Source organism: Phocoena sinus, chromosome 13 (genome assembly GCF_008692025.1).
Source record: "Phocoena sinus isolate mPhoSin1 chromosome 13, mPhoSin1.pri, whole genome shotgun sequence".
Taxonomy (NCBI): domain Eukaryota; kingdom Metazoa; phylum Chordata; class Mammalia; order Artiodactyla; family Phocoenidae; genus Phocoena; species Phocoena sinus.
In genome coordinates, this window is record NC_045775.1 from 40,230,567 (window position 1) to 40,250,761 (window position 20,195).

The 20,195-nt window shown below is 36.2% G+C and overlaps 1 protein-coding gene across 7 annotated transcripts in view; it reads left to right on the forward strand.

Moving 5' to 3' along the window:
- The window catches only part of GTF2A1L (general transcription factor IIA subunit 1 like), a 63,752-nt gene that overhangs the window by 41,179 nt on the left and 2,378 nt on the right, over positions 1 to 20,195 (forward strand). For all 7 annotated transcript variants that reach the window (XM_032652044.1, XM_032652043.1, XM_032652045.1 and 4 more), the window contains 2 exons: positions 13,402 to 13,659; positions 14,352 to 14,441. In XM_032652044.1, the coding sequence (XP_032507935.1) occupies positions 13,402 to 13,659; positions 14,352 to 14,441 (348 nt within the window). The remainder of the gene's footprint in view (positions 1 to 13,401; positions 13,660 to 14,351; positions 14,442 to 20,195) is intronic.

Here is a 20,195-nt window from a genome sequence, read left to right on the forward strand (position 1 = left end):
TGCATAGTACCACTGCCCACCTGGTCTCCCAAGCTAAGGACTACAATGACTTTTTGGCCCCCTTTCCCCCTCATCCTCCTTATGTCATGTGCTTTTGAGAATTATTATTATTATTTTAATTATTATTAGTTTTTTTGCGGTACGCGGGCCTCTCACTGTCGTGGCCTCTCCCGTTGTGGAGCACAGGCTCCAGGCGCGCAGGCTCAGAGGCCATGGCTCACGGGCCCAGGTGCTCCGCGGCATGTGGGACCTTCCCGGACCGGGGCACGAACCCGTGTCCCCTGCATCGGCAGGCGGACTCTCAACCACTGCGCCACTAGGGAAGCCCGAGAATTATTTTTATTTATTTATTTTAGGCCACGCCACGTGGCATGTGGGATCCCAGTTCCCCAACCAGGGATCGAACCTGTGCCCCCTACACTGGAGTGCAGAGTCTTAACCACTGGACTGCCAGGGAAGTCCTTTAAAAATTATTTTAAAAATTGAAAAAAAAATTTGTAAAGTATATACAGTGGACCCTTGAGCAGTGCAAGGGTTAGGGACACTGAGCTCCACGCAGTCAGAAATCTGCGTCTGACTTTATAGTTAACCCTCTGTATCCGTGACTCCGCATCCACGGATTCAACCAGTCACAGACCTTGTAGTATGTATTTATTGAAAACAATCCACGTATAAATGGACCTGCGCATTTCAAACCCATGTTGTTCAAGGGACCTCGGTATAACATAAAATTTACCATTTTAACCATTTTTAGGTGTACAGTTCAATGGCATTAAGCATGTTCACATTATTGTGCAACCATCACTACTATCCATCTCTAGAACTTTCTAATCATCCCAAACTGAAATTCTGTACCCATTAAACAATAACTCCCCATTATCCCCTCCATTCAGCTCCTGGTAACTTCTACTTTTTGTTTCTATAAATTTGACTACTTCTAGGTACCTCGTCAGTGGTATCATACAATATTTGTACTTTTGTGACTGGCTTAGTTTGCTTAGCACATTTTCAAGGGTCATTCATGTAGCATATATGGGAATTTCATTCCTTTTAAAGGCTGAATCATATAACTTTTGACAACTTTTAAAACCAAATATTTCTGGAATCTTTTTCCTCTTCTCCATCCCTACTGCCATTGCCCTAATTGTCTCTCAATTGGGACAATATAGTTTCTAACTAATTTATTAGCCTGTAGTCTCTGCTGGTTCTTACTCCACTCCTTCCAATCCATCCATCCTAGAGGTTAAAGGCTTCAGGGATCAGAAATGTTTTGAATTCCTTCTCTATCCCTTAATAACTGCATGACTTGGGCAAGCTACTATTTCCTCGTTTGTAAAATAAAGATAATAGTAGCTACCATAGAATTGTGGTGGTGGGAGGATTATGTGAGATAATCAGTGTGAAGTGCCCAGCAGTATACTGCCTAGCAGATGGTAAGAGCTCAGTATTAGCTATGACCTCTGCTCCTCATGGCTACCATAGATTTACTCAGCATGCAGCCTGCTTAACATGTCGCTGACTGCCTATCAGCTACAGGATAAAATTTAAGCTCCTTGAAAAAAAAATTAATAAACAGAAATCTCAATTAAATAGAGTTGGGAGACCTGAGGAGGGCACTCTCACGCCCTGTGACAATAGCAGAGCCCAACTAGAAGACTCTGCTTCTATCCTGACAACAACTTAACCAATGAAGAGCTGTGGACTCTGTTTACTGTAGCCCTCCCAACTTCCTCTTCTTCTCTATATAAGCTTTCTTCCTTCGAGGGGACTTGCATGTGGCTCGCCATGGTTGCACACCCCACATTTCTGCTGATCCTGAATAAACCTATCTTTGCCTGAGAAATATCTGGCAGTCTGTTTTTTTTTAGGTCAGTATTCTTAATGTGGCATATGAGGACCTCCATGTTCTTTTTTGGCCAGAGTTTCTTATTTGCTCTTTATTTCATGCCTACTACTTTATTGGTAACAACAAACTGTGAGCAATGATCTGTGTTAACCGCAAGAAAGGATGGCAGCAGAAAAAACAGGCACAAAGCAGAGGGGATAACAAAAGCAAAGAGAGGCAGGAAACAACAAAGTTAATTCCTACTTACCCATTTATTACTTCCTCCAGAAATCTTACTTAATACCTTTCTATCTGCCCTCTCCCCTTTCATTATTAGGTTGGATGTATCTCTTCTGTGTTATCATAGCACCTTATGTATGTATCTGTCATAATGTAGTTAAGAGATGCATTAAAATGTCCTGTGTGCATTGAGAGGTACATTTTATTAATCTTTGTGTACCCAACACCTAAGAATACACACACACATACACACACACACACACACACACACACACACATATATTCATATATATATTCTCTTTAAAAGAAGAGGATCTATGACTAGTTTACTTGGCTCAATAGTTCTCAACTCTGGCTAAATATTAGAATTATTGGGGCATTAAAAAAATGTTCAAGTCTGCCCCAAGGGATATGGATCTAATTGGTCTGGAGTGGGGTCCACTTACTATTGTTGGAGTTTTCTGAGGTGATTGTAATACATAGTTAAGATTAAGAATGACTGATCTAGCTAAATATCAATTTATGAATGAAAAATGGATGGAGTGAGGGGATTAGAGAATATATAACTTTAAGAGCTTTTATTTTCCAATCCATTCTGATACTATTCTAAAAGATAAAATATCATACCAATAGTTATTTGAATTCATGATTCTGTTAATTGAGCACATATTTTTTTGAGTCACTGTATGCTACTTCTAAATGAATATCTCTAAATCAGATTTTTAAACCAGGTATGTGACAGTTCTATTTCTTTAGAGGAAAAAAACCAATTTAACAAGATACATGACATTTTTATTTCTTTAGAGGAAAAAAGCCAATTTAACAAGATACTTTTTTTTTGTATTTGTCAGAATATGTTGAGGTATATTTCATCCCAAATAAGAGTAGAGTGGCATGGGATGCTACTGTACATGGTTAGGTAATATATAATCATTATTGCCATTATGTTGTGGGAGATAGCTGGATTAAGTTTCTGTTAAGAATTAAAGATGTACCCTTCCATTATGATTATAGGCAACTGAATTTCACATAGTTTAGTTTGAAAATGTGAAGAGAAAATATGTTATAGCTTAGGCTTCTCCTGTTTTATCTTTATTCCCACATATGCATATGAAGTTGTATCAGTCCTTACCAACCATTAGAAAAATATTGTCCTTTCATTAGGGGAAAGCTTAAGTTGAAAAGGTTGGAAGCTGTATTTGGCAAATAAAGCTTTATCTTGAAGCGTCCTATGCATTTGCTCATTGTACTGCCCAGCCACAGAAGCTGTATGCAATTGAAAAGACCTTGGGTGAAGCTGAGAATCTTGGAAGTCATTGAGCTGGTTTGTTTAGAGCAGAGAAAGAAAACTAAAGCAGTGCTTCTGTCAGATGACGTCATCTGCACTAGAACTGTTGACATTTCTTCACGTTCAGCCAGAACTCATAGAAGAATCAGCAGTGACTTTTCTTTAACATTCAGCAGGATAAAAATACCAGTACTTCTCAGGGCAGCCGACATCTGATTTTAATCATATTTGCACATTGGCACAGTAAAAAATTCCTGTGTTGTGAGACCTTTTTTTGAAACTGGAAACTGACATCTTTGTAATAATGAAGTTTTTATAGATTAACAGAGTTTGGTACTCTCTGTACTGATGGAGCCCCTGAGATGCTTGGCAACACATGGTTTTGCTGCTTCAGTGGAGAGAGCATTTCAATGTCTTTTTCAGCACATGGCATACCTTAGTGCTGAGACCCAGCCAATAATTCTAAAAGAAGTTTTGTCGGCTGCCGTGACACTCAAATGCATTAGAATTTAATTGAATTATTAAATTTTCCAATTTAATGATTTAAATTGATTTAATGATTTCCAATTTAATTTCCAGTCATTATCTTTTCCAAGACATTTGTCAAAAAGTGTGGGGAAAATGTTCTATTCTTTTTAATGCAAATTTTTTATGGCTTTTCAAGGGACAGTACTTGAAGCCCTTAATTGATCCTTGGGGAGACATTAACTATTGAGAGACAGTGGAGACCTCCTAATAACAATTTGACTTGGAGGAGTTCATTGATCTATGTAGTGGATGTTTGCCATATGAAAGGCTTAAATCTTTCTATTCATGGGCCTGCGGTATCAATTATGGATGTTGCTGCAAAACTGCCTGCTATTTTGGTTAAACTACCACCTTGGAAAAGGAGATTGGAGTCAGATAATCATATGAACTTTCTCATGCTTGGTGGAAGTGCTTCTGAAGAAAGAAGTTGAAAGTGACGAAACTCTTTTGCAGTTATTGATATTAAATTTGGATTTGTAATCTTACTCCTTTCCCAGAATAAAGAGGACCTCACTGATATAGGTAAAATAAGATGATGCTACGTGAATTCAATTACAAGAGTCCTGGAATCTTTAATATTCCTTAATAAGCTTATACTAATCTGGTAAAGTACCATGGGAGCGCTGATTCATTTTGTAACAAAAGATCTTGCGGTTTAAGGTTTTCAGTACTTGTTGCTATTAACATGAAAAGCCAATTCCAACATGTGATTTAGGCCCAGGACTAACCTTATCATAATTTACTTTTCACACAATCAGATTTATTGGGGTAGTATCTACATACAGTAAAGTTCACCTTTATTTAGGTATACAGTTTTTAGATGTACATATGAATTTTGACAAAACACTTGGAGTTATATAACCAGTATCACAGTTGAGATACAGAACATTTCCATCACCCCAAAGAGGTCCCTTAGGCCCCTGTGTAGCCAATACCCTCCCTTCACATCTGGTCCCTGGCACTCACTGATGTGTTTTCTTTTGGTATAGGCTTGCCTTTTTCAGAATGTCAAACAAATGGAATCATGCATTATGTAACTTTAATATGATATATTCACAATTCATTCATGTTTTTGCATATATTAGTATATTCCATTGTGCCACAATTTGTTTATCCATTCACCATTTGGACATTTGGATGTTTCCAGTTTGGGCATTTGTGAATGAATCCCCTAAAAACATTCATGTGTGGGTTTGTGGGTTTCCTCCCTTCCTTTCTCTCTCGCTCCCTCCCTTCCTTCCTTTTTGGTGTGGACTTAGGTTTTCTTTACTTTTGAGTAAATACCTAGGAGTGGGATTTCTAGGTCATATGATACCTGTATGCTTATAAGAAACTGCCAAACTCATTTCCAAAGTGGCTGTATTCCCAGCAGCAGTGTATGGTGGAATGCAAATTTCTGCTACCAATGGGTAAGAGTTGTAGTTGCTTCATGTCCTTGCTGCTTTAGGAGAGGAGAAGTTTGTGATTTTTTTTTTTTTTTTTTTTTTTTTTTTTTGCGATACGCAGGCCTCTCACTGTTGTGGCCTCTCCCATTGCGGAGCACAGGCTCCGGATGCGCAGGCTCAGCGGCCATGGCTCACGGGCCCAGCCGCTCCGCAGCATGTGGGATCTTCCCGGACCGGGGCACGAACCCGTGTCCCCTGCATCGGCAGGCAGACTCTCAACCACTGCGCCACCAGGGAAGCCCAAGTTTGTGATTTTGATGAAGTCTAATTTATTCTTTTTTCCTTTTGATTTCTGCTAATGTGTCTTATCTAACCAAAGGTTGTGAAAATCATTGAATGCTTCTAAAAACTTTATGGATTTTACATTTAGGACTGTGATCCGTTTTTGAGTTAATTTTTGTGTATGGTGCAAGGTTAGGGTTTAGGTTTTTTTTTTTTTTTTTTTTGCATATGGATATTCAGTTGTTTTAGCATTATTTGTTAAAAAGACTACCCTGTCTCCATTGAGTTGCCTAAATCGCATTGAGTGTTTAAAGCACGTTCACCTTTAATGAAAATCAGTTATCATAATGTATGTTGGTTTATATCTGGACTTCCACTCTGTTTCATTAATTCATGTGTCTATCTTTTCACTAGCACCACACTGTCTTGATTATGTCAGCTTTGTAGTAAGTCTGGACATCAGAGAGTATGAGTTTCTTGTTTGTTTGTTTTTTAAAGAAGATGTTGGGGGTAGGAGTTTATTAATTAATTAATTTTTGCTGTGTTGGGTCTTCGTTTCTGTGCGAGGGCTTTCTCTAGTTGTGGCAAGTGGGGGCCACTCTTCATCGTGGTGCGCGGGCCTCTCACTGTTGTGGCCTCTCTCGTCGCGGAGCACAGGCTCCAGTTGCGCAGGCTCAGTAGTTGTGGCTCACGGGCCTAGTTGCTCTGCGGCATGTGGGATCCTCCCAGACCAGAGCTCGAACCCGTGTCCCCTGCATTGGCGGGCAGATTCTCAACCACTGCGCCACCAGGGAAGCCCTGAGTTTCTTAACTTTATTCTTTTTCAAAGTTATTTTGGTTATTCTAATTCTTTGCTTTTCCATATAAATGTTAGAATGAGCTTGTCATTTTTTACAAAAAAAGCTGCTGGGATTCTGATATGGGTTTTGTTGGATCTATAGATCAACAAGGGGAGAATTAACATCTTCACAATGAGTTTTCCAATTTATTGCTACATTTTTTATTTAGGTCTTTGACTTTTAAAGTTTTATAGTTCTCAACATACATATATTGCACATATTCTATTTTTATCTAAGTGTCTCATGGTTTTGGGTGCTGTCATAAATAATAATACACACCATAAAGCACAACGTTATTTATATTTTAAGCTTCATTTGCATTAATTTTAAAAATATTATTTTCAAGGATAGGATTATTGAGGAAAAAAGCTAAAAATTTCCGTGGTTCTTCAAGTACATTGCCACAATAGTTTCAAGAGGTTGTGCAATTTTTCCTGCCACCAGCACTCTTTATCAGTTTTACCACATACTTGACAGTTTACACCATTGATTTTGTCTATTGTAAAAATTTACCTTTTAACCATTTTTTACTGTACAGTTCAGTGGCATTAGGTGCAGTCACATTCTTGTGCAACAGTCCTCACCATCCATCTCTGGAACATTTTTTATTTTCCCAAATTGAAATTCTGTACCCATTGAGCAATAACTCCCCATTTGTATCTTCCCCCAGCCCCTGGCAGCTACCATTCTACTTTCTGTCTCTATGAATTTGACTATAGGTATCTCAAAGCAGGAGGTCAAATAGTATTTGTCCTTTTGTGTCCCTTTTCACTTAGCATAATGTCTCGTGTTCATCCATGTTGTAGCATATATTAGAATTTTCTTCCTTTTTATGCTTAAATAACATTCCATTGTGTGTATATACCGTATTTTGTTAACTCATTCATCCATCCATGAACACTTGGATTGCTTATACCTTTTGACAGTTGTATCTAATGCTACTATAAACTTGGGTATACAAATGTCTCCTTGATTCCCTGCTTTCAAATATATAGCCAGATATGGTGCTGGGTCATATGACAATTCTGTTTATAATTTTTTAAGGAACTACTGTAGTGTTCCATAGCAGCTTCACCATTTTACATTCCCACCAGCAGTGCACAATTTCTCCACATTCTCACCAACACTTATTTTCTGTTTGTTTTTTTTCTTTGATAATAGCCATCCTAATGGGTATGAGGTGGTATCTTATTGTGGTTTGGATTTGCATTTCCCTAATGATTAGTGGTACTGAACATCTTTTCATGTGCTTATTGCCATTTGTATATTTTCTTTGGAGAAATGTCTAAGTTCTTTGCGCATTTTTAAATCAAGTTTTTTGTTTTGTTGTTGAGTGTAGGCGTTTTAAAATATATTCTGGATATTAACTCATCAGATATATGATTTGCAAATATTTTCTCCCATTTTGTGGGTTACCTTTTCACTTTGTTGATAGTGTCCTTTGATGCACAAAGGTTTTAATTTTGATGAAGTCCATTTTATCTTTTTTTTTTTTTGCCTATGCTTTTGGTATCATATCTAAGAAATTATTCCCAAATTCAGTGTCATGAAGATTCTCCTCTATGATTTTTTTCCTAAGAGTTTTGTAGTTTTAGCTCTTACGTTTAACTTTTTAATCCATTTTGAGTTAATTTTTGTATATGGTGTAAGGTAGGGGACCAACTTCATTCTTTTGCATGTGGATATATAGTTTTCTTAGCATTTGTTGAAAAGATTGTCCTTTCCCTGTTGAATGATCTTGTCACTTTTGTAGAAGATCATTTGACCATATATGTGAGAGTTTATTTCTGGTCTCTCTGTTCTATTGGTCTTTTGTCTGTCTTTATGCAAATACACTGTTTTGACTACTGTAGTTTTGTAGCAAGCTTTGAAATCAGGATGAATGGGACCTCCAACTTGTGTTTTCTTTTTCAAGATTGTTTTGGTTATTCAGGGTCCCTTGAGATTCCATCTGAAATTCAAGATGCTTTACTATTCCATTCGCACCAAAAATGTCATTTGGATTTTGGTAGGGATTGCAGTGAATCTTAGTTGTCTTTGGGTAGTATCAACATTTTAATAATATTAACTCTTCTAATCCATAAACATGGAATGTCTTCCCATTTATTTGTATCATTTTTAACTCCTTTGGCAATGTTTTGTAGTTTTTAGTGAACAAGTCTTTTTCCTCCTTGGTTATGTTTACTCCTAAGTATTCTATTTGGTGGTTTTGTAAATGGAATTGCTTTCTTAACTTTGTTTTCAGGTTGTTAATTGTTAGTGTATAGAAATGCAACTGATTTTTGTATGTTGTTTTGTATTTTGTACATTTAGCTGAATTCATTAGTTCTAACATTTTTGTGTGTGTGTGGAATTTTGGGGGTTTTGTACATAGAACATTATGTCATCTGCAAACAGAGCCAGTTTTACTACTTCCTTTTTAATTCGGATGCCTTTTATTTCTTTATCTTGCTTAATTGCCCTAGCTAGGACATCTAGTACTATGTTGAATAGAAGTGGCAAGAGTGGGCATCCATGCCTTGTTCCTGATTTTAGAGGAAAAGCTTTCAGTTTTCACCATTGAATATGCTGTTAGCTGAGAGTTTCTCATAGGTCAATTTTATTATGTTGAGGTAATTTCTTTCTATTCCTAGTTTGAGTGTTTGTTTTTATTTTTATATCATGAAAGGGTGTTGAATTTTGTCAAATGCTTTTTTTGCATTAGTTTAGGTGACTGTCGTTTTTTCCCCTCTTCAATGTGTTAATGTGTTGTATTACATTGATTTTTCATATGTTGAGCCACTTTTGCATTTCAGGAATAAATCTCATTTGGTCATGGTGTATGATCCTTTTAATGTGCTGTTGAATTCTGTTAGTATTTTGTTGAGGATTTTTTTTTTTTTTTTTTTGGCCATGTTGTGTGGCTTGTGGGATCTTAGTTCCCTGACCAGGGACTGAACCTGGGCCCTCACAGTGAGAGTGCAAAGTCTTAGCCACTGGACTGCCAGATAATTCCCTTGTTGAAGATTTTTGAGGATTGGTGTTAATTCTTCTTTGAGTGTTTGGTAGAATTCTTTAGTGAAGCCATCTGGTCCTGGGCATTTCTTTGTTGAGAGGTTTTTGATGACTAATTGATTCTCATTACTGGTTATAAGTCTATTAATATTTTCTCTTTCTTCATGATTCAGTCTTGGTAGGTTTTGTGTTTTTAGGAATTAGTTCATTTCATCTAGGTTATCCAATTTGTTGACATACAGTTAGTCTTATAATTCTTTTTATTCCTGTAAAATCACTAGTAAAGTTCCTTTATTTCTGATTTTAGTTATTTGAGTCTTCTCTCTTTTTTTCTTCATCAATCTAGCCAAAGGATTATAAATTTTATTGATCTCTTTTGGTTTTGTTTAATTTCTCTGCTGTTTTTCTATTCTTTACTTTATCTCTGCCCTAATTGCTATTATTTCCTTCCTTCTACTAGCTTTGGCTTTATTTGTTCTTCTTCTAGTTCCTTAAGGTTGTTAATTTGAGATCTTTCTCCTTTTTTAATATGAGCATTTACAGCTATAAATTTCTCTCTTAGCACTTCGTTTGCAGAATCCCATATGTTTTGGTATGCTGTGTTTTCATTTGTCTTGAGATTTTTTTTTATCTTTTGACAAAAGATTTTTTGTTGTTGTTTCTTCTTTGACCCATTGATTTTTTTTTTTTTTTGAGACTGTTGTTTAACTTCTACATCTTGTGGATTTTCCAGTTTTCCTTCTGCTGTTAATTTCTGGTTTCATTCCATTGTGATCAGAAAAGATACTTTGTATGATTTCAGTCCTTTTAAATACTAAGATTTGTTTTGTGGCCTAATTTATGGCCTATCCTGGAGAACGTTCTGTGTGTACTTGAGAAAAATGTGTATCCTGCTATTTTGCATGTTTTGTATATGTTTGTTAGGTACAGTTAGTCTGTCATGCTCAAGTTCTTTATTTCCTTATTGATATTGTGTCTGGTGGTTCTATTCATTATTGAAAGTGGAGTATTAAAGTTTCCTACTATTACTGCAGAGTTGTTTCTCCCTTTTTGTTGCATATATTTAGGAGCTGTGATGTTTGGTGCATATATTTGTAATTGTTATATCTTCTTGGTGAATTAATTCTTTTATCATTATGTAATTTTTTTTTTGTTTCTTGTAACAGTGTTTGAATTAAAGTCTATTTTGTCTGTTATTAGCATAGTTTCCCCAACTCTTGTGGTTACTATTTGCATGGAATATCTTTTTCCATCATTTTACTTTCAACCTTGTGTGTCCTTAGACCTAAGGTGAGTCTCTGGTAGACAGCATGTAACTGGATACTGTTTATCCATTTTGCCAGTCTGTTGCTTTTGGTTGGGGAGTTTAATCCATTTACGTTTAAAGTAATTACTAATAGGGGAGAGGTTACTCTTGCTATTTTGTTTTCTGTGTGTCTTTTAGCTTTCTTGTCCCTTATTTTCTCCCTTATTTCCTCCCTTATTACATTCTTTTGTGTGTAGTTTTTTTGTAATGACACATTTTGATTGTTTTCTCATTTCCTTTTGTGTGTTCTCTATAGGTATTTTCTTTGTGGTTATCATGGAGATTACTTATAGCATCTTACAGTTGTAATAATCTATTTTGAACTGATACCAACTCACCTTTAATTTCATATAAAAACTCTGCTTCTTTTCAGCTCTACCCTCCCCCACTTTATATTACTGATGTCCCAAATTATGTCTTTATATATTGTGTACTCGATATAGATTTATAATTATAGTTTCTTAATGCTCTTATCTCTTAAATCTCATAGGGGACTAAAAAGTACAGTTAACAAACCAAAATTATGATAATACTGGTTTTTATATTTGTCATTGTATTTATCTTTACCAGAGAACTTTATATTTTTGTGTGGCTTCAGATTACTGTCTAGCTTCCTTTCATGCCGATTTAAAGGACTCTCTTTAGTATTTATTGTAGGGTAGACCTAGTAGTAATAAACTCCTTCAGCTTTTATCTGGAAGTGCCTTATTTGCAGGACAGTTTCCCAGATATAGAATTCCTAGTTTAGTCTTTTCTTTCAGCACTTCATTATTTTTTCTTTTTCTTTGGCCACACCACATGGCACGTGAGATCCTAGTTCCCTGACCAGGGATCGAACCCATGCCCCCTGCATTGGAAGCGTGGAATCTTAACCACTGGACCACCAAGGAAGTCCCTCAGCACTTTAAATATATGTCATACCACTGCCTTTTTGTTTTCAAAGTTTCTGGTGAGAAATCTGCTTGTTATCTTACCGAGGATCCCTTGTATGTGATGAGTTGCTTTTCTCTTGCTGCTTTAAATAGTGCTGTTATTTAATTTCAGTTTCCAATTGTTTATTGCTACTATACAGCCATACAATTTTTGTAAATTGCCTTACATCAGTCTGAATGTTTATGTAACCCCCAAATTAATATGTTGAAATCCTAACCCCCAAAAGGTGATGGTAATTAGGAGGTGGGGCCTTTGGGAGGCGATTAAGTCATGAGGATGGAGTCTTCAATTAATGGGATTAGTTACCTTATAAGAGACCCCACAGGGCTCCCTAGCCCCTCTGCCATATGAGGACACAGTGAGAAGCCATCGTCTGTGAACCAGAAAGTGGGCTCTACCAGATACCATATCTGCTGGTGCCTTGATCTCAGGCTTCTCAGCCTCCAGAATTGTGAAAAATAAATTTCCATTGTTAATAAGATACCTAGTTTATGGTATTTTGTTATAGCAGCCCAATGATCTAAAACAGTTTCCTTATCCTTTTAATGTTTTGGGGATCTATGGTGACACCCTATCCTTAATTAGTAATATCGTTTCTTTTCTCTTTTTGTTAGTCTGGCTACATTTTTTCATTTTTATTCATCTTTTCAAGGAATGAACTTTTGGTCTAATTGACTTTTTCTGTTCTCAGTTTCATGTATTTTTCTTTTTATCTTTATTTCCTTATTTGCTATGAGCTTAATTTGGTCTTCTCTTTTTTAGTTTCTTAAGGTAGAATTTTAGGCCACTGATTGAGACTTGCTTCTTTTCTTATATAGTCATGCAATGCTATAAATTCCCTCTAGGCACTGCTTTAGCTACATCTCAGGTTTTGAAATGTAATGTTTTTGTTTGCATTCAATTAAAATTATGTTTTAATTTCCCTTGTGACTTCTTCTTTGACCCATGCGTATTTAAAAATGTGTTGTTTAATTTGTAAATATTTGAGGATTTTCCAGATTTTTCTGTTACTGATTTCTGGTTTAATTCCTTTGTGCTAAGAGAACATACTTTGTATGTGTGAAATTTGCCAAGATTTGTTTTATGATCCAGAATATGGTCCATCTTGGTAAACATTCTGTGTGCTCTTGAAAAGAATGTGCATTTGGCTATTTTGGGGTGGAGTATTCTATAAATGCCAATTAGATTATGCTGATTGATTGTGTTGTTCAGTTCTTCTACATTCTTACTGAATTTCAGTCTGCTTTTTTTATTGATTAGTAAGAAGAATGTTGAATTCTCCAACTATGTTTGTGAATTTGTCTGTTAATCTTTTCAGTTCTGTCAGTTTTGATTTATATTTGTCCTTTTGTATTTGGCTTATTCTAGTTAGTACAATCCTTTATATTTTTTATATAAATATATATAATGTCACTTGTCCTTTCTACTTCATTGAATTATTGTTTAAAATAAAATAGTTAAAACCTAAGAGGTATATAAATTTAAGATAGTATTTATAAAAACTGGTAAATATTATCTGAAAACAGTCAACTGATTTGCTGTCTATGTATGACTGTAAGTGGGTTTACTTTATTTACAACTTAAAAGTTATTCCCATCTTATATAGAAATGCTAGGGATGTTCTAAAATTCAAAATTAGGGAATATCATCTGACAGGGAAGAAATATGTTTTCAGAGGCCACTTGTGAACTGTTTAAGTAATTTTATATTTTGTGTGATCCAATGTTTTATATACCTTGTTTGACAGGAAAAAACTTTATTGCATTTATTTCTCTTTTTAGGATTCTAATTCTCAGATGGATTTAAGCCTTCAGGTAACTGATGATGATATTAATGAGATAATTCAAATAGATGGAACTGGAGATACAGCTTCCAATGATGAAATAGGAAGTACAAGAGATGTAGATGAGAACAAATTTCTAGGGATTACTGATGCAGGAGACCTGAAGGTACTTGAAGAAGCCAGCAGTATATCAAATGAAGATTCAATGGCCAACAGTAGTGATAATGAAGACCCTCAAGTAGACCTTGTGGAAGAGGTAAGGATTATTTTTGAGCTGAAACTTTTTAAAATTTATAGCATTTGTACTTTAATATACTTTGGAACCAAGAGGAATAACAATTAAGGTTAATCCTGTCTTTTGTCTTTAAAATGAGACTTATTTGTATCTAGTATTTAAACTTTCTTAAACTGTAATTTAACTCAGTATTAAGTATTTAGGAATCAGCTACTATATTTGTTGGTCTTAACTAGAGGTAGTGAGAGGTTTAAGGGATGGGAGTGGAGGTAAAGAGGGCAGCTAGGGTAAAAGCATATCATATCTGCTCTAATCCTAATAAATGCCGTGAAATGTTTGTGGAATGTGATAATTAAGAAGCATGTAAGTGGTATGTATTAACTATCATTTATGGTGCCGTACATATGTGCCAGGTACCATACTAAATCTTACTGCCTTTTGTTATTTAATATTACCACTGCCTTATGGGTTTTATGAGTCTTATTACTGTCCTCATTTTGCAGATGAGAAAACTGAGATACAAGGAGTTTTAGTAGCTTGCCAAAGGTCAGTCTTGTGGTTATTGAGTGACTAAGTTGGGATTCAAACTCAGGCTGTTTGACTTTTAAATACAGTACTATTCTGTGTCCTTGGAGGGAGAGAATATGTCCCTCTGTCTTTAAAAAATTCAAAGCGTCATGACATTCATTAATGTGAGTATCTTTCATCTTTAGGACCCTTTAAATTCTGGGGATGATGTTAGTGAGCAGGATGTGCCGGACCTGTTTGACACAGATAATGTAATTGTCTGTCAGTATGAAAAGGTACTGTATTCACCTTTTAGACTTTAGGTTTATTAATTGCATTTATAGTAGAAAATAAGCAAAATAATGGGAAATGTGATGATCAGTTACTGTTTAGTTAAATTAATCTCAAAATAGCTAAGTAATTCTATAAATTTGGGAGGGTATTTTGGGTCTAACACTGTGCTGTGTGGTCTTGGTGATACCAAAAAAGTGATAGGCCTTGTCTTATGGAGGTGATAGTCTTATTGAAGAAAGGTGTTTCTGTATGGAATAATAGAATGGCATACAATAAGATAGTAGGTAAATCAAAAGCTAAAATATGTGACAGGTAGATCAAATACTAAAATACATGGCATATAAATCAAATGTTAGATGAGTGGCATGTAAATCAAATGCTATGATAAGTGGCACAGACAGTTAGTCCTAAAAGGGGCTAGGAAATGCAAGAAATCGTTTGTAGTTGGAGTTCTCCACAAATCCTTCATGGGTGATGTGGGGCTTTGAAATAGATCTTGAATGATTTGTAGGATATAGATAAGTGTGGAGAGTAGGCATTCAGAGTAGAGTAGCCTGATAAAAGGCGGAGAAATGAATGCATGTAGAATTTATAAGGGACAGTGAAGAGACAGCTCTGCCTTGAATGAGGTGTTTTCCTTTTGAATGTGTTAGGAAATGAGGCTGGGTGGTGGATAGAGGTGGGAGCAGATTGGAAAATCCAGAATCCTGGTAGGGGAAGTTCAAACTTGATTTGATGGACATTAACCTTATGAGGATGATATTGAGAAAATTGTAATTGGGTTTAAAAACTGGCATTGTTTGCTAATTTGGAAGAGGCAAATAGTAAGAAGAACAGGGATAGTACATAAAGTAACAGAGCCCAGACTAAGGATGGCAGCATAGAACATGGAAGAGTTAGAGATTATGGTGGAAGAATCATTGGACTTCCAATACTATGTTGAAGAGAAGTGGTGAGAGTGGGCATTCTTGTCTTGTTCCAGATTTTAGTGGGAAGGCTTTTAGCTTTTCACCTTTGAGTATTATATTGGCTGTGGGTTTGTCATAAATTGCTTTTAGTATGTTCCCTCTATACCACTTTCCTAAGGGTTTTTTATCATGAATGGCTGTTGAATTTTACCAGATGCTTTTTCTGCATCTGTTGAGGTGATCATGTGGTTTTTGTCCTTTTTTGTTGTTGATGGGGTGTATCACATTGATTGATTTGTGAATGTTGAACCATCCTTGTGACCCTGGCATGAATCCAGCTTGGTCATGGTATGTGACCTTTTTTATGTGTTGTTGGATTCAGTTTGCTAATATTTTGTTGAGAATTTTTGCATCTATATTCATCAAAGATATTGGACTGTAATTTTCTTTTTTGGTAGTTGTCTTTGTCTGGTTTTGGTATCAGGGTGATGGTGGCTTCATGAAATATTTTTGGGAGAGTTCCTTCCTCTTTAATCTTTTGGAAGAGTTTGAGAAGGATTGGTATAAGTTCTTCTTTGTATGTTTGGTAGAATATACACTGAGGAAAAGACAGTCTCTTCAGCAGGTGGCGTTGGGAAAGTTGGACAGCCACATGTAAGTCAATGAAGTTAGAACACACCCTCACACCATACACAAAAAATAAACTCAAAATGGCTCAAAGGCCTAAATATAAGACAAGACACCATAAAACTCCTAGAAGAGAACATAGGCAAATCATTCTCTGACATAAATTGTACCAATGTTTTCTTAGGCCAGTCTCCCAAGGCAATAGACATAAAAGCAAAAATAAACAGGTAGGACCTAATCAAACTTACGAGCTTTTGCACAGCAAAGGAAACCATAAATAAAATGAAAAGATAAACAAAAAGGTCCTACTGTATAGCACAGCGAACTATATTCAATATCCTGTGATAAACCATAATGGAAAAGAATTTTTAAAAAAAAGAATGTCTATATGTGTATAACTGAGTCACTTTGCTGTACAGCAGAGATTGGCACAACATTGTAAGTCAACTATACTTCAATAAAAAAAAATAAAATTAAGTAAAAAAAATAAACGAAAAGACAACCTACAGACTGGGAGAAGATACTTGCAAATGATGTGACTGACGAGGGCTTAATTTCCAAAATATACAAACAGTTCATACAACTCAACAACAAAAAAACAAGCCAATCCAAAAGAAGACCTAAATAGACACTTCTCCAAAGAAGATATGCAGATGGCCAATAGACATGTGAAAAGATGCTCAACATTGCTAATTATTAGAGAAATGCAAATTAAAACTACAGTGAGGTACCACCTCACACCAATCAGAATAGCCATCATTAAAAAGTCTACAAATAACAAATGCTGGAGAAGGTGTGGAGAAAAGGGAACCCTCCTACACTGTTGGTGGGAATGTAAATTGGTGCAGCCACTATGGGAAACAGTATGGAAGTTCCTCAAAAAACTACAAATAAAGTTGCCATATGATCCAGTAATCCCGCTCCTGGGCATATACCCAAACAAAACTAATTCAAAAAGATACATGCACCCCTCCCCATGTTCATAGCAGCACTATTTACCATTGCCAAGACATGGAAACAACCTAAATGTCCATCGACAGATGAATGGAGATGTGGTATATATATACAGTGGAATATTACTGAGCCATAAAAAAAGAATGAAATAATGCCGTTTGCAGCAACATGGATGGACCTAGAGACTATCATACTAAGTGAAGTAAGTCAGAAAGAGAAAGAAATACCATATGATATCACTTATATATGGAATCTAAAATATGACACAAATCACTATATCTATGAAACGAAAATAGACTCATAGTTACAGAGAGCAGACTTGTGGTTGACAAGGGGGAGGGAGAGTAGGGGAGGGAAGGATTGGGAGTTTGCAGTTATATATATAATATAATATATATATTATAATAATATAATATTATACAACAGGATCCTATTGTATAGCACAGGGAACCATATTCAATATCCTGTGACAAACCATAATGGAAAAGAATATGAAAAAGAATGTGTGTGTGTGTGTGTGTGTGTGTGTATAACTGAGTCACTTTGCTGTACAGAAGAAATGAACACAACATTGTAAATCAACTGTACTTCAATAAAATTAAAAAAGTATCATTGGTACTTGGTGATTAGTTGGTCATGAGAGAATGATTGACAAGGGAGAGTTAAAGGTGTCTATCAGGTTTCAAGCCTAAAAATTAGGTTAGTAGCAATTGAACTTTAGCAACTAAAATATAATACAGCTTAAATTTGTTTTTAAACACTATAACTGTGATTATGTAGTCAGTTTTGTGTTCTTAACTTATTCATATTTACATTTTTTAGCAGCTTTGAGATATAATTCACATACTATACACTTCACCTATTTAAAGTGTACAATTCAGTGGTTTTAGTATATTTATGGATATGTGTAACCATTAACACAGTCAATTTTAGAAAATTTTTATCACCTCAGAAAGAAAGCCCATACCCTTTAGTTCTTACTCCCATATTGCCCCCTTTCTCCCATCCCCAGTAGTAAGGAACTACTAATGTACTTTCCATCATTGTAGATTTCCCTATTCTGGAGTTTCATATGAAAGGAATCATATAATATGTGGTCTTTTATGACTGGTTTCATTTATTTCACACCGTGTTTCAAGATTCATCTATATTATAGCTTGTAACAGTTCTTCATTCCTTTTTATTGATGAATACTAGTCCATTGAATGGATATACCGCATTTTGTTTATCCATTCATCTGTTGAGTGATATTTGAGTTGTTTCCACCTTTTGGCTATTATGAAGAATTCTGCTATAAATATTCATGTACAAGTTTTTTGTGAATATATATTTTCATTTCTCTTGGTAAATACCTAGGAGTGGAATTCCTGGGTCATATGGTAATAATTTGAGGCACTACCAGACTGTTTTCCAAGGTGGCTGTACCATTTTTCATTCCCATCAGCAGTGTATGATGGTTTAGATTGCTTTACATTCTCACTAACACTTGTTATCTGACTTTTTGATTCTAGCCATCCTAGTGGGTGTGAAGTGGTATCTTGTGGTTTTGATTTGCATTTCCCTGATGACTAATGCATATTTACATCTTTGACTTGTTTTCAGTAACAATTTCAATATACTCAGGGGAGATGGAGGATGGTACTTTGAATTGCTGTAAAAAATGAATCCTTTTCTCTAAAAATAAGATAATTTTCTCTCCTATAACATTTTTTATAGATAGAAAATGGCAATTTAGATGCTGGTAAACATAAGCATAAGAAGGAATAGGTAATAGAAAAGGGACTGGTCTTGGTTTGAAAGTTCTTTTAGATTCTTATAAACAGTGTATTGTGTTCTATAAACAGTGTATTGTGCTGTATAGACACTAGATTATATATGCATTTCTTAGAGTCACAAATAATTTTCTAGACTATTATGGATATAGTATTCTTTGTGGTACTGCATTGTGGGCAATAGCTTGTAATTAATTAACATTGAATTAATAGAATTTAGTATTTTAGTGATGTTAAGGAGAGGTAGGTTGCAGTTTTGGATGTGATGTCCAGGGGAGGCCTTACTGAGAATGTGATTGGGTAAAGATCAAAAGGAGGTAAGAGAGGGGACTTCCTTGGTGGCGCAGTGGTTAAGACTCCGTGCTCCCAGTGCAGGGGCCTGGGTTTGATCCCTGGTCAGGGAACTAGATCCCACATGCATGCCGCAACTAAGAGTTCACATGCCACAACTAAGGAGCTGGCAAGGTGCAACTAATGAGCCCGCCTGCCACAACTAAGACCTGGTGCAACCAAATAAATTAAAAAAATTTTTTTTAAAAATGGAGGTAAGAGAATGAACCATGAGGATATTTGGATGTAATCATTTCAGACAGAGGGAACAGTAAATAATACATAAGTCCTGAGGTAGACGAATACCTGTGTGTTCAGGGAACAATGAGGAGAGCAGAGCAGTAAGTGAGGGGAAGAGCAGGATCTTACAGTCCATTTTAAGGACTTTATTTTTTGGATGAGAAGTCATTGGAGAGTTTTTTTTTTTTTTGTGCTGTGCACGGGCCTCTCACTGTTGTGGCCTCTCCCGTTGCTGAGCACAGGCTCCGGACGCGCAGGCCCAGCGGCCATGGCTCACGGGCCCAGCCGCTCCGCGGCATGTGGGATCCTCCCGGACCGGGGCACGAACCCGTGTCCCCTGCATCGGCAGGCGGACTCTCAACCACTGCGCCACCAGGGAAGCCCCATTGGAGAGTTTTGAGCATAGAAATGATATCTGGTTTATGTTTTTAGTAGGGCCATAGTAAAAGTAGACTGGCTACCATGTTTAGAGTAGACTAAGAGGAAGACAAGGGTGAAAATAGGGAAACTAGTCATGAGACATACTAATCCAGGTGAGAGAGGATGGTGGCTTAGACAAGAGTAATAGTAGTGGAGGTGGTAGAAGTGGTTGGAATATGCTTTGTAGGTAGAACTAACATTTACTGATGGATCTGGATATGAGGTGTGAGTAGGAGGTGTAAGGATTGTGTCCAAGATTTCTGGCCTGAATGAGAAGAATGAGTGGCCATTCCTCACTGAGATGCGGAAGACTGTGAGGTTTGGGGGAGAGTATAATAGTGTCCTTGTTTTAAACTTGCTTGAGATGTTTATTGGACATTTATGAAGAGGTGCTGAAGCAGTTGAATGAGAATCTGGAGTTTAAGGGAGAGGTGTGAGCTAGAGATATAATTTTGGAGAGTCATCAGCATATAGATGATGTTTAAAGCCATGAGATTAGATAAGA